Below are 15,249 nucleotides of genomic sequence, written 5' to 3'. Positions count from 1 at the left end.
TTCTTAAAACTTTTTGTGAAGAATGTCTTCCGTAAATGTAGCTAAAAATCCCCCTGTCATCTGGCAAAAATGAAATAAAGCTATGTTGTAGCTGACATGGTATTATAAAGCTAAACCTGGAAAGACACATTAGTCTGTTTTTCTAACAGAGTTCTTTTTGGAAACAGTTTTTGCTAGCATTTTTAAATTTAGTGTGACATTTTTGAGCATCTGGCATTTGGCAGCTTCACTAATAACACTTTTGTGCAGTCTAACAGCTTTTACTGTTGTTACATTTTTCCTAATCTTCAACCTGACCTTTCTCACTTCATAATATTTATTTCTGTCTCTCAAAACAGAATCATTTGGGGTGGATTCCAAAGCAAAGTATGTCTCTCATGTGATAAATGTATTGACTGTTTTAAAGTGGATAAACTAGCGGTAGTTTGTTATGACATGTTATTTTTTTCGCAAACTTTTGTCCCATATGATGCCTGCAAATATTACCATTTTTCCAGTGGTATGTTCCAAAGCTCGAGTGCCATCACATGGCACTTGTACACTAAGCACAAAAGCGATTACCTTCATTGTGTCAGCGGTGACTTCTGTGTTTCCCACTAATTGGCCCCCTCTCCTCAGAGCAGGAATGTCACACCAACCCTAGAGAAGTAGCGAAGATTTATTTCCCATTGAAGTGTCTTTGTCTTTATTTTACTGGGTCTCTCTGATCCAACTAGAAAAATCTGGGGGGAAAAAAGTACTTTCAGTCCTTCCCTTTGTCAGGAATTGTGATGTATTAATAACGATGTAATTTAATCAGACAATAGCAGCAGTCTCTTATTTTTAGTTGGAATGGGTATATATTGCCAATATTTATGGAAAATTTGTTTCCATTCATTTTACCAAATGAATCTTCAACCAGTTGCAATTAGGGTCTTGTATAAAGCTCCTTCTGTAATGCCCCCAGCTACTGATGAGGATCTTAGTGCTATTATAATTTACTGTTTATCTTGACATTATTATCTTTCAGTTTTGCTAGATAAATATTTTTAGGCATCTTGAGTCTTGTTGCTCTGTATCAAAGATTTGATCGTCAAACAACTGGAGTTTTTTTAGAACAGCTATGAACTGCACTATTCCATATTACCTGCCTTATTTTATGAAACATTAATTGTCATATTCCCCCAAATATGAAAAAAATAGATACAGGAACAGAGAGATATCCTTTTTTTATGTCACATTAAGCATGTCTCATTTTGAATATTCATACACTGTATGTTATGCTGCAGACTAACAAAGAGAGATGGTGGAGATCTTAGTTAAGGATATTCTTTCAAAATTTTCAGCTGCAAATGTATCTTTAACCACTTGGAAAGGTCTGAAAAACAGAGAATGCTAAATATAGCCAGTAAGGTCACTTTCTCCATTCTTGTCTGAGATAAGGATACAGGATTGCTGGTGGAAAGCTGTGTCATTCACTTTGTAAATGCCTACCATAAAGGCCCATGTTTCCCTTAAGCTGATACAAAGTAGCCAGTGCAACTTGTTTTTTCATATTTCTCTCATAGGCGGTTCATTTCTCTTGCTCACAAAAGGGTAAAGACAATGAAGGTACACTTTATTATATAGAAAATAGACTTGGCTGCAGGGTCAGGACAGGAACAGTAATATTTAGGTGTAAGTGACTATGCCGAATAAGCAAACAATCCTTCAGTGGACAGCTAGAGTTTGTGGTTTTGGTGGTTTCAAATGCATGCTATGCAGATTAATTAATGCTTTGACAATGACAATTTTTAGGAGGCACTTGGAGATCTGACTGGGGGTTATCGTGTCTTGTAACCAGTTTGATTGTGAAACTGATGTACATTTTGCAGTAGAGCAAAACAGCTCATACTGCAACAATTTTGAAATCTAGGTATGTGAGGATGTGGCAGGTATCAAAATAAGTTGTGCCTTCCTAGTGCAAGGTGTAGAGTAGGGATTTTGGGATTTGAATAGGGATTTAGGGAGGGTGTAACTTTCTTTTGTTCTTTCCAGATTCCATTTTACAGAAATCTAAAGCTTTACATGAGATTAGGCGGCTATGCAGCTCCCTGTCCAGCTAACATGATTTAGAAAACTCTCATTTTTATTAAATTAGTTTTTAAATTCTTTTGTCTCTCCTCTGAAATATAGTCCCCAAAATAAAAATATATTCACTGGACTTAAGGGACTAAAATGAACTCTCTACTGGTAGAAAGAGACTATTTAAATATTGACTGTAGCCTAAGGAGGTAAACTCCACTAGAGGGCAGTTCAGAGCAAGAGTGTAATCAGTTGCCTTGTTTCATCTTCAGAGACCATCGCTGTAAAATCTATTCTTTCTGTATTGAACAGGGATTATCTTTTTAGCCTAAAGTATTTTCTGTTGTATCTAAACTTGATAAGCCACTAACTACGTTATACTAAACAGGAACCTATATTTAGGGTTTAGCATGTGTAATAGCAAATCTATGCTTTTGCATGCTGAATTCAAGTGTGAGAGAATGCAGGGTATTTGGATAAACGTAAACTTCGGGTGGCATTTTTATATCTTTAAGAAGTTGTTTTTTATATTTATATATAGGTATACATGCACATATATATATATATATACACACACATGCATATCTGTGTATATGTATGTATGTGTATGTATTACAGTTATGGTGAGCTCTGTGCACCAGGCTGAAAATTTTCCGAATGTAATTTTGTGTTCTCCTTCAAAATTTTTGTATTTGTCGTCATAGTTATTTCTAAAACATCTGCACTGGGTTGCTCCATTGACCTGTGTAGTTTACCAGAATAATAATATTCAGCCTTTGATTTTTGTCTGCATAATGAGATCTGTCATTTTTAGAAATAGCTATTTGTCACTTAACTCTTACAGTTAGATGGCTACCTCTTCTTCCAGGCATTTCATATGTCCGTAGTTCCCGGAGGCAAACAATTTCCAATGACAGCAAATTTTGTCCCCACACTAGCTTTGTCAATTCGGATCAAAAGCAGAATTATGTATTAATCTATTGTGACCGGTGAAAATGAATTAAACACTCCTTAGAACATCTAATTTTAACCAGAAAGCCATTAAATAATTTTTATTTTGAAACCAGGCTGTTATAATGTGTGAAAAGGACTTAAACACCACTAGAAAAATGCATGACTTGTTGCCTGTCACCTTTCCTGAATATAGTGTTTGAGGGATGGGTGTTTGTCCTTACCAGAAGAGCATTGCAAAGCATTTTATAGTTGTTCTGTCCACGTACTAAATGCTTAATTTTCAGATGTTTTCTGTTTATGAAAACATTTGTGTGAGCAGATGTGTTGATGTCTTTTCTTTGTTAATAATTGAGGCCAGTACATAATTTCTCACTTACTTCAATATGCTTTTCACTATTCAATTAAAGTTGTTTTGAGTATTTTTTTTAATTGAGCAAGATTTTGTTTTTGAAGTGGCCCCACACATTTAAATGATTTTAATGCTACAGTTCATTCCAATGAGATAATGGTATATGCCTAGTGAGAGCCCTTCAGAGCATTTTTGGGTGGATCTACCATATTTTATTTGCTGGTCCTGTTATGTTTGAAAATGAAAAGATTGTTATTTTCTGTACACTTAAGTCTGTAAATATGAAAGGAAATGTTACCAGTTGCTCTTTAGGGTCTCAGAGTCAGTTGTTGTCAGAGACATGATTTCAAAGAAAACTGGGTAAACTGGTAGGTTTTTTCTTCTCTCTTGTGAGTAGTGAAGTCAATAAGATACAGGTTTGACCATAAGAAAAGTGTTGAATCCTTTCTCCCAAAATGTTTGTTTTGAGGCTACATTGACAGAGTCAGTGTGCTGGCTGTAGTATCCTGATATTCCCTGTGATACTGAGTGTAGAAGTTGAGTTCCTCCTCAGCTTCGCACAATGTGGATTTGATGTCTCCAGAAAAATATCAGGTAATTAAGACAGTTTGTGGTATAATGGAGAAATCGGTATGGCTAGTGGATATTGTTTTGCTTGCCATGATTTACTAAATATTAATTGGAGTAACAGTGCTTTAACTCTGGTTTGAAGTGATCATTATTATCTTGCACTGTACATTAGAAGTCATTTATGAATTTTGTACATGACAGCATTGGTCCAAGTGGAGGAGCTGAAGATTATCCCAATGGTTAACGATTTTTAATTGTGTGCTGTAATCAGTAAAACCAATGTTTACACGGTCACGTCTACCAAACAGACTGTCTGTATATGGAGAAGGTTATTCCAGGAGAATATTAAAAGGAATTTAGGAGATTCAGGAAGTCTTTATCTTGCCATATATGTTGTTATACTTTTATTTTACTACTGTCCTCATAGCTAAGAGGTCCTCATAGCTAAGAAACGTTGCCTTAAAAGTGCCAGCCAAACTAGGAATCTTGTCTGTGACATGTCTCCTAACTGTTTGCTCCTGTAGTTAGGGGATTTCTTCTAGACATATCTGAAAAGCGAAAAAGCATGAGAATAGCTTTTGAATTTGCTACCTCTTTGAGGAGGAGGAGAGACTCTTAAATCTGATTCTTAAGGGCTCTGACGGTTTCTATTAGTTCTGATAATAGCAATCAAATGTATTGCTCCTTCCCTGTTGACTTCTCCCGTCTGTGTTGGTGGTCACTGGTTCCATAAAAGAAAACCAGACTTGGCTCTTTGACCACTTATGGTCATTACATTGTACAGGCCCGGTACATTAACTGCCTGTAATTTCAGCTCTAAATTATTAGGTTATACCGTGGTTGACAGGCAGTCAACCTGGCAGGCAATCCCTGGCAGGGGAATAGGATTGATATCTGGATTTGTAACCCCTTCAGTTGATCCTACAAGACCTCCTCAACTGGAAGATTTTGTTGGAAGGACATGCTGAGTTAAAGCAGAGAAAAGCAAGAGAGCATCCTTCTGGCTACAGCTGTTAATTCTAAGCTAGTTCTATAGCTGAACAAAACTGTATTTATGTAGTTCCATAGAAGTTTTTTGTATTTTACATTTCATTGTTGCTAACTGTTGGCAAACAGATTGTGTGTAGTTGCTAAAGGGCCAGCCTTGCCCTCTGTTGTAAACAGTGTTTTATTTTGAAGGTAGCTCTGCTTAGATGTGGAATAAAATAAGAGAAGTAAGGGGGGAGCAATTCATGTGTCTAAACCATAGTGTCATGATTTTAGTATTGTTTGTGGTATTCAAGATATCTTTATGGCAGAGCGGGGGTATAACACAGGCAGCATGGGCCCTGCTGGACAGTAGTTGGAGGCCTGCAGAGATAGTGTAGAGCCTCTGAAATGATGTCTGAACCCCATCTCAGGTGACCCGGCAAGTTAAAAAAGGAATTCTATCCAAAGTGAATGAAACATAGCAGGGCCAGGAATCTGTCTAGAATTAAGATCAAACACATCATCAGCCCGCACGGGGTAAATCCAACCGTCTACTCTTAAAAATGTGCAGGAATAAATAGAATACAATTGCATTAATTGGTTGTACAATCTGGACAACTTGTGAACAAAAGCTGATGAGAAATACTAGTTGGTTCCTTTTTGTACTAAAATAGTAATACATGTTTACGTTGTACTTGCCCTTGATTGAACTATTATTTGTTCTCTTTCTGTTCTAGGTTATGGTCAGACTGGTCCAATGGTTCAGAGAGGTGGATATGACTCCATTGCAGCTGCTGTTTCTGGTCTCATGCATATCACAGGGCATGAGGTATGGTGCTCAACTTACAAATTTAATAGAATCTTTGTGCTATATACTAAAACTTGATGCTGCATGGAGCAAGTTAGCCTACGCTAACACATCTGTTATGCATGCCCTCTTCAGTCCAACAAGAGGTCTTATCTCTGGGAATCTAAGAAAATAATAGTACTTATGTCCTTCAGGTATCTCACTCCAGGCTTGCAAAGCCAATGCCTGAGAAACAGAAAATGAAAGAAAAACGGTATCCTGAAATCTCCAGTAAATAAATTGACAATTTATGCTAACCTGTTAATGGCCACTTCTAGTCACTTCAAGAGCTGTAATAGAAACATTGTTGACACCTGGATGATGGAACCGTACATATGTGTGGGAAGTTTCACCCATGCTTTGATATTGATAGTCCCTCTTTAAAAGAGGGAATTGTGAAGCCATCCATCTCTGACAAACTGTCTTTTCGGTCATCCCGCCTGAAAGCAAGCAGAGAGATGTCATTAGTGGTTCTGGAAAAGCTTTATGTGCTGCTATTCCCATTGATATCCAAGATCTTTGGTAGCTGCAGTAGTGCAGGAAGCATTACAGAGGGAGTTTACTATCTGGATTCCAGGGATACATAGAACGTGTGTCTTCATTTCAGAAAAATGCTGGTCATAGGCGTTTACTTCAGCTGTCTTGAATCACCTACAGATGCAGGGAATGTGGTCTCCAAATGTCACTTCTCAAGTGAGATAGTGATACTAGTCTGTTCTATGGATCATAAACACTAGAGTTTTTTTGTGGTGGTGCTCCTGATGCTCTGGAAGCAGTAGTGCAGATCTTGAGTATGACACTGGCATGCCCTAGATAAACAAGGAGTTCACCAGGTTTCTGTATTTAGTGTCAGGTATTCATGTTTGAGTAGGTTGTTGAAAGCTAACCATGCATGATCTGGATATAACTCTACTGTAGGATTGATATTCTGCCAATAGACTTGTTTTCTGCTGGGAACAATGGGAAACATCAGAACTCTCTGCTTGTGGCAATTATTGTTACCAGAGTCCTCCTTTCTATTAAAAAAAAAAAAGCCAACAACAACAAAACAACCAAAAAACCAAACCAAAACAAAAACAAATCACAAACAAACAGTCAAGCATTGTTTGACTGAGGAAACTGAAACATCCTGCACCTAGTGTCCTGAGACTATCTGCCCACTGCTAGCATGTTAATGGTACGTACCCATAGGATGTCCCATCTCGGAACATGAGAAGACATGAAGTTGAGTGCAGTCCTTACAGGTACTTCTCTTCAAATGTATAATGCACATATAACTAAGCAATGACTGAGCACAGTAACTGTAGTGTAAGTAACTTTTACATTCTGACCTTGGTGTCTGCAGAGTGAAGGTTAGTACTTCCAATACAATGCCAGAAACTTCTTGCACACTTCAAAATATACCAAACAAAATTAAATGGGAGTACAAACTGTTAGAAAGGGGGCAAATGTTGTTAATACTACATGAATAAAGGACAGTATGTTGAAAAATTGAAGAAAAAAAAACAAAAAACAAAAAACCTCTTGTAAAGCTTTTCAATGATATGAGTGACAGAAAATACAACCATTATACCGAATAATTGCATATAAGTTGTATTATGAGAGTAATAGTCCTCAGTGGCCATTATGAAGATGGATTTTATTAAAAGATTGTGTTATTAAAAGATCTACACTGGAAATCCAGATGTTCGCATCACCTCACCAGGACTTGAGGCAATGTAATCATAAGAATAATTTAATCATTGTTAGTAACAGTTCTGTCTATTCACTGGGGGCTTTTAACAATTCATTCAACCTTAGTCATTCTTTTGCACGGTTAAAATAAACATGCTAAAACTTGCTGCTTATTTTTTTTTATTTGAAGTTGGTCATATGTTATTTCATCAGTTTCTCAAAACCATTTTCTGATGTATAGAGGGACAGTTTTGTTTCAAAGAATTGAGTGGTCAATGACTCCAAAGAAGCAAATGTGCCTTTTGTTGTTGTAGTGAAAATTTAACTCAAGTGGCTTTAAAATCATATTGTATGCTTGTTTGAAAGCTACTTTAAAATAACAATGTATTTATTAATAGTAAAATCTTCCATGTTCTACATTTACGTTCATGTGACTGGGTTGTGTTTAAAATTCCACAAGACTAGCTCTGAAAGAAGTAGAAAACCTTGTTTCAGTCAGCATGTAGAAAAGCAGCCAAAGTAAAGAAGAAAAAAGAATCTTACCAACTTTTTTAATGCTGTTTTTCTTTATTAAACCTTGAATTATTTGTTGACCAGATAACATGGAATTCGTATACTAAAAGTAACATGATCATTTGAAGCATAACATGGAATTCGTATACTAAAAGTAACATGATCATTTGAAGCATACCCTAGTAAACTAGAGTATGATTGTTTTTTTCCTTAAATAAAATTGAAAACGCCAGTCTTATGAACTGGGGAAAAAAAAAAAGAAAAATTATAACAGATGATGTTGGTTTTGTATTGCATTGTGGTAGCTATAGATAATCAGCATAACATCACTATAACAGTGCTCTGTGGAAAATTCCCTTCAGTAAACAAGCCATTGAATGTGCCTGCAGGATGGTCTTAGAGGTATCAGCTGATGCAATAGACAAATTATAATGAATTTGAGCAGCAGCAACAAAACATCTACATACAACACTGAGGTGCTTAATTTTGAGGTATGTTAATACATATTTACAACTCCTCACAAAGCATTTTAATAATAGGATACTAAAATTATGTCCTGTATCTGACATTTTGAAAAATGGATAGCGCTAATAGCAATATATATACTCCTTTTTGGCTTAGTGAAATTTCATGTTGTGAATTTTAGTTTGTTCCAACCATCTGGCTACTGATTTAATGTCTCAGAAAGCAGTTTACTGTTGCAGATCACATAACTTTATTGGCTACTGAGGCCATGCCTCCAGTCAGCAAAGTCTTAATATTAAGCCATGAAATCAATATATTAGCAGCACAAGATTTTGAGTGAAACTTCAACCTTTATTAAGTCTGTCACATATGTAACATTCAGCTTCTTCAATACTTTATATTTCATGTAACACTATAATTTTTGAGGCACTAAAGAGATCACAGTGGAAGAGATGGACGTTTCTGACTAAAATGTATTTTATCCAAGTTACCTTTTTATTAAGGAGATAAAGTTAGTGTAATACAAATGTGGAATGCACCAAAGATACACACTAATATCACATTTGGCACACAGTATAAACCTCTTGAAAGGGAGACAAGATCACATGCTTTATATGTCTGATTTTTAAGATCTGAGAGAAGATTCCTGTGTAAAGAAATTCTGAGAGGCTTGCTTTTCTTTTTTGGCTAGGAAATCGTTGTTACTGAAATGACTTAATGCTGATTACTTTGAAATGCTTCTGAGCAAAGTTCTGAACCTTGAAATCAAGCTATAACTTCTGCCATATTGCAAAGTTACAGGCACAAACAACTGTGTTTTGTGCTAGTGTTGTTTTTGATGATTGTACAAAACTAAACACAGTGTACAGTAGAATGCTACCTTTAAACCATGTTTTCATGTGCAGAAACCTACATGGAATTCAAGTTCTTACACATGTACTTGATTTACCTCTGTATTAGAAATGTATGACATCTGTGAAATTTGAAATTCTAGTGTGTTTATGAAAATTTACAAGCAGTAGTGGGGAATCTGTTTTGTGTAAATCTGTACCACAAACCCATTTTGAATGAAAGTAGTTGCTTCAGGCCACATTCAGTTTTTCTTTACATAAATTAAAATACGCTAAAAGGAAAAAGTTTACACTGATGACACTTTTATTGTCCTGGACGACATAATTTATAGATTTTTTTTTTCTTTCCTGGTTAAATACAACATTCGAGTTTCATATTTGATGAGCAGAAAGCTTTTACTTAATATATTCAGATACATCAGTGCCAGATGAATATCCCTTGGATGAAAATTTCTGACTCATTAAGGCAATAACTTGAAATTAATTAAATAAAAACCAATTTGGATACAAATCCCCTTCCATCTCCAAGTGGATTATTACATCCAATTTTCAATATTCAGGGTATCTTTATGGTGGTACATTCCTTCTTGCTGAAGAAACATTTTTGTTTTACTGAACGCAAGACAACAAGACATGATTGGGATCTACAGTACCAGAGGGGCCATTCTTCAGCTTAAAACCAACCAAACTGCAACAAATAGTACATATGGTGTATATAGCTCAGAGCTGTTGGAAAAATACAGCCATTGCTGATTCATATTAGCTTCAGCAGCTATTTTCTATCTGTAAAGACTACTGGGCTTAAATACTTGTGTTAAGCATGTCATTTCAGAACTATTTCCATTTTTAATGGATCATTTTTATATTATTGATGTAAATTTGGGAAGAGAAATTATGTCAAAGGGCAAAAAAAAAAAAGACTTGTGAAGCTTCCAAAATGTGCTGTGGCTATCTGAGAGCCAGAATGTGTTGACAAATTGTAAGGAATTTAGCAAACAGCAAAAATTAGGAATAAACATGTAAACTGGTGGTAATATTGAGCAATAGCAAAGTGCAGTGACAGAAGAAAAGATCTGTTCTACTGGAGTGAATCTTCATCTTTTCAAATGAGCAAAGGGCACGTCCTGGTGCTGCCCCTGATTAGGGTTCAGCCCAGCCCTTGAGCCTGGATGGCCGCTTTGTTTGCTTAAAGCACTTTCTCCCTGACTGCAGCTGCCTTTTGTCCTTCTACCAGAACAATAATACCACTTCTGGCTGGTAGGGGCGGTGGTGGTGGTTGTTACTTCTAAAATAATTTGCTTGAATAAAAGCTACTGTATAGATGCTTCCTTTGCTCAGGGATTAGTATAATGTTAGCTACAGAAGTACTGCTGTGCTGTCAGAAGCTCTGTCTAATGGAAGGTATTTCTGTGTGTGTGTGTAGCTTTATCCTTAATATAAAGCAGCTTCATATCCCTTGTTCTGCAGGATAGAGATGAAAACCTGAATGAATCCATTTCACAGTACTTAGAGCTATGCGTCCTGTCACAGAAAGGCTGGTTTATCGCACAGGTGGACATTAGAAGCTGATTAAAGGGTGAAAAATGGCAGCTACTCATGGATCTTGGTAGAAAGACCAAGGAAGAATAGAAATTGTGTGGACTGCTGCAGAATTATAGGCTGTGGAATGTTAGGATGAAGTAGAGCCAACGTGTTAAGAATAACATAGCACTGTAGTGCTAGTAGTTTGCAGGAGCATTCTATAAGGAGAAATTGTGAAAGTGTTTTTAGAAATAAAGGTGAACTTCTTACTGAGGCAAGGGAAGCGTTTGCTTTAACATATTAGGTAGTTTAGTACTTGATGAGGAAAGTGCTGGGATTAAGGCTTGAAAAGATGAATTCATACGTAACATTCTATTAAAATATTGCTGATTTTTATATCTTCAAAGTCTAGTTTTCTCCGTCAAGGGTGAAATTAATGACACTTTGAAAACAGTGGGAAGTGTTTTCAAACTAAGACTTTTGCTGCACATCTGTTTGCAAAATCTTAAAATCTTTTTGATTTCTTCTCATCCCAGCATCTTGGCTGTAATGAAGAAACAACAATTTAAGAAACTGAGAACTTGCAGCAGATAATATGGGGGAGATGTTATTTTTTTTTTTTTCCATTTGTATTTCGCAGTGATAGCTCTGAGGAGCAAAAACCTTCTCATGTGCTAATTGGTTTTCTCAGTAGGCCTACGCATATAAAAATAACGAACTTCCTTTCCTGTTTTCCCCCGGAGCTGGGTACAAGGAGAGTGGTAAATGGATGGAACCTTTGAGTTGTCCTTTCTATTGGGAAGCTGAAGTAGCTTAGTGTAGAGTGTGGAAGAAGAGAAGGAAGAAATAAGAGATTTTTATGATATGAATAAAATATAGCATTTTCCATCTTACATTGAAAATACTGTACTACAGTCTTTTGTCCCAGAATTGACCTATGAATGCAATTGATAATGCAATATGATATTTTTCTTAAAATAATTTTTAACTTATATATGACTTGATATCAGACTTAGGTAAATCCTGTTGGAGTGCAAAAGAAAAAAAATGAAGATAAATTTTTTTTAAATTTTTTTATGTGAAGCCAAGACACTCTTTTTTTTTTTTTTGTAATTATCACTAAACATAACTCTCTTGTAATCTTAAAGTATGATTACACTTAGCAGTTTAGACATGACTAATTAAAGTAATTCTGTAAATTCAATTTTATTGAATTTATGCCAGGTTAGTTTAAAGGCATTTATAAGAACTTTGACCAACAGTTATTATTTATCAATTATACTGATTTTAAGTTGGCTTATGATAGGCTTACTTAGGTGCTGAAACTCTGAAACAGTCTCATTAGCTTTGCGCTGCTATTTGTGGACCGTACTTCAGGGCAAGCAATTGCTGTCAAAATATGAGCATCAGACCTCAAACTTTTCAGAGTAGAAAATGGGAGAATGTCTCAGAAGAAGCACTTTTAAGCTTCTATGGTAAAAGCCTACCTTGACTGAAATTGGAAGTTCCTTTTGCCATTGATTGCAGAGGGGCTGTATTTTGTGCCCATGATTAGGGAAGTTCTGAAACACATGATGTAAAATGAAGATGCTTCCCTTGATGCCAGAAAAAGGGTTCACATGCTGAAAAAGGATATTTGAATCAACTTTCCAGTGATCATTGGTCAAAAGGTCAAGAATTTGTGTGTATTTACATGTGTAATGTGCACATGCGTAAACAAAACAAAGTTGTTTTTGTTTTTTCCCACTACAAGCCTGGAGTGTGTATACTGGAAAATATAAAACTTGAGATTTGGCTGGGGGAAGGCCAGAAGAGGAGGGAGAAAAAGAAAGTGAGAAGAGCAAAGCGATACGGTTCTGCCTTTCAAACAGACATGCACCCTGGTCAGCATACTGTGGAAATCCTTTAGACCTTTAGCTTCTAGGCATAATGAAGTTCAGTTTTCACTGGATTCTCTTGTCTCTAACAGTATCTCTTCTTTTTGCATTGGTGAGTTGAAGCATTATGTTATTAGGGCAAAAAGTAGCATAATAAATCATTCACAATTTGCAGTCTGCAGCATTGTGAAGTTAGCATTGTGTAGATACTGCAAGAATATCTGGTTTTCAGTGGTAGTTTTTATATTCAGTTCACTCAAAGATACTCTTATATCTTGCAGTTTGCAATGCAGAAACACGCAAGCACTTTTTTCAGATGAGTCTTGTGTAGCATGTACTATAACAAAAAGTAATGTTTTGCCTGTGCTTGTTTTCTTCTCTCTTTTTTGTGTTTTTTTTTTTTTTTTTTCTTGTTTGGGTTTTTTTGTTTGTTTTGCTTTGGGGTATTTTTTTCTTTCTTTAGGATGGTGAACCAGTTAGACCAGGAGTAGCCATGACAGATCTTGCTACTGGGCTGTATACATACGGAGCAATTATGGCTGGTTTACTTCAGAGGTATAAGACAGGGAAAGGACTGCACATTGACTGCAATCTCTTGTCATCTCAGGTAGGAGTTTTAAAAAAAATTGCTTTTAGTTGTGTAGATGTTTGAACCTAAGAATACCATTTTGACATAAATTAATCAAATTAGTTAGTACAACTAATGACAACAATAATAATGACAATAATGGCATTAGTTACAGTTTCCTTATTCTGCCACTCTGGTAGTGACCATTTTATATGACATGGTTATAGTTACTACTGCATTACATTTGGTTTTCACTTTTTACAGAGGACCTCCATGTTCTTTGAAAACATGGTTTAATCAAGGTTTATAACATCCCTGAGATTGTAAGTAACAGTTGTAGTAGATAATTTGAGACAGACAAGCATAAATGATGAAACCCCTGTTGGAAGGGAGGCCTTGGCGCTGGGTAATATTACTACCAAAGTGAATGAATGACTTGTGCAAAATCCTCCAGAGTAATCAAGTATCACCCGAGTGTCAAAGTAATGTAATCCAGGAGGTCTGCCTTTAGGCTCTGGGAATTAAAGAATCAAGTAAACTTGAAGATGCAGCATTTTCTCTAGGCATATTAAAGAAAAAACTCATCAGAATTGTAAAGACAAAGATGTTTTGATCATGAAAGGTATACCATGTACCACGAATAATGAGAACTTTAAATTGGCTTTGAACACTTAAGCACCATTGGTGCAATGATTTCTAATTCACAAAAAGAAAGTGATGTTGGTATGAGCTGCATATGATCAGATGATACGTTGTCTTGCTGATGTAGATACCTGTTGGTAGCAACTGGGTATATGGTGCATAGGAATTTTTGTGTACGTTTTAAAATGTACATCAAAACTGTATGCAGTACTAATCAAAGCTACTACAGTGCTCCCTTATTTTTGTCTTTATTCAATTTATTTTTCTTTCTATTATACCTGTCAGTACATTTGAGAGACGATAAGAGTGCCCATTGTGCAAAAAGTTGGCCCTGGTATGAGCAGGAGGTTGGATGAGAGAACCTCCAAAGATTCCTTCCCACCTATATCATTATATGATAATAATGATTGAGACTAATGATTGAGGTTGCTCTTGTTTTAATACCTACTGCTTTTGTTTAAATACCTACTGAAATCAGATCTGGAAAGGAGGGGAAGCCCTTGCTTAAATCAACAAAGAATTTTTCATTTGTTTCAGAAATGTTTGTAAGGACTGAACTCTTCATCATACTTATGTATATTTGTAAATTTTGTGTCTGCATTTGAAAAATGTAATAAGCAGTTTAGAAAAATATTTTAAATGTATATTAAACTCTTATTAAATATTTTGTATATATATGGAAGTATTTTTTTGTTGTTTAAGGTATCATAGTGTTTTATGGCAGTTTCTCCTTGGTCTTTTTCATTTCTGATTTTATTAACAGGCCTTCTGGTAATTTCTATTCATTTTGAGTCATTCTGTTATTTTTTGATTCCTTGTTCCTCTGTTTTTTGGCTTTTTTAATGGAGCAGTCTTGATTAGTATTTGATTTTTTATAAAGTGCTGAAAGTAAGAAGAGTTAAAGTTGTGTTGCTGTAACTCTCTTCTATTTTTTTTTTTTTTTTTTTTTTTCCAGCTTACTTTGTCACCTCATTTGTCTTTTAGAATCTTTTTCCTTGGTTAGGATAGATTTGGCTATGCACAAAAGTGTTCTCATATTGCAGAATTTCCATCTGAAGTTCCACATCATCATCCTTTAGGCCACTCACTGGCATACACAAGAAAGGGATTGAAGACGTTAATGAACAAAGAATGATATGTGCTTAGCTGAAGAAGTACTAAATGGTGAAAGGACAGTTTAGTGATTTTTTTTTTTTAGCATTAACTCATTCCATGCTTGTTATCAAATTACAGTTATCTAAAAGTTATTAAGAAGTAATTCCATGCGTGCACACCCTTATTGCAAAAGAAGTATTTTTATTTACTTCAGTGTTGGGTAAATTAAACTGAATTAAGTTGCTATTTTGGAATGGAGTATGGGCATAAGCTGTTATTCAGAAAACAGGTTGGTTTGGTTTTTTTTTTTT

The 15,249-nt window shown here is 35.6% G+C and overlaps 1 protein-coding gene across 6 annotated transcripts in view; it reads left to right on the top strand.

Moving 5' to 3' along the window:
* The window catches only part of SUGCT (succinyl-CoA:glutarate-CoA transferase), a 338,027-nt gene that overhangs the window by 35,916 nt on the left and 286,862 nt on the right, over positions 1-15,249 (top strand). For 5 of the 6 annotated variants that reach the window (XM_087737823.1, XM_087737866.1, XM_087737859.1 and 2 more), the window contains 2 exons: positions 5,623-5,714; positions 13,097-13,240. In XM_087737823.1, the coding sequence (XP_087593949.1) occupies positions 5,623-5,714; positions 13,097-13,240 (236 nt within the window). The remainder of the gene's footprint in view (positions 1-5,622; positions 5,715-13,096; positions 13,241-15,249) is intronic. The other variant, XM_087737833.1, reaches the window with a different exon arrangement.

This window comes from Nipponia nippon, unplaced genomic scaffold, assembly GCF_047370975.1.
Source record: "Nipponia nippon isolate SJK-2023a ecotype South Korea unplaced genomic scaffold, ASM4737097v1 scaffold_1, whole genome shotgun sequence".
In the NCBI taxonomy this organism is placed as follows: domain Eukaryota; kingdom Metazoa; phylum Chordata; class Aves; order Pelecaniformes; family Threskiornithidae; genus Nipponia; species Nipponia nippon.
The sequence above is the reverse complement of the archived record's forward strand: the minus strand, read 5'-3'. Positions and strand labels throughout refer to the sequence as shown.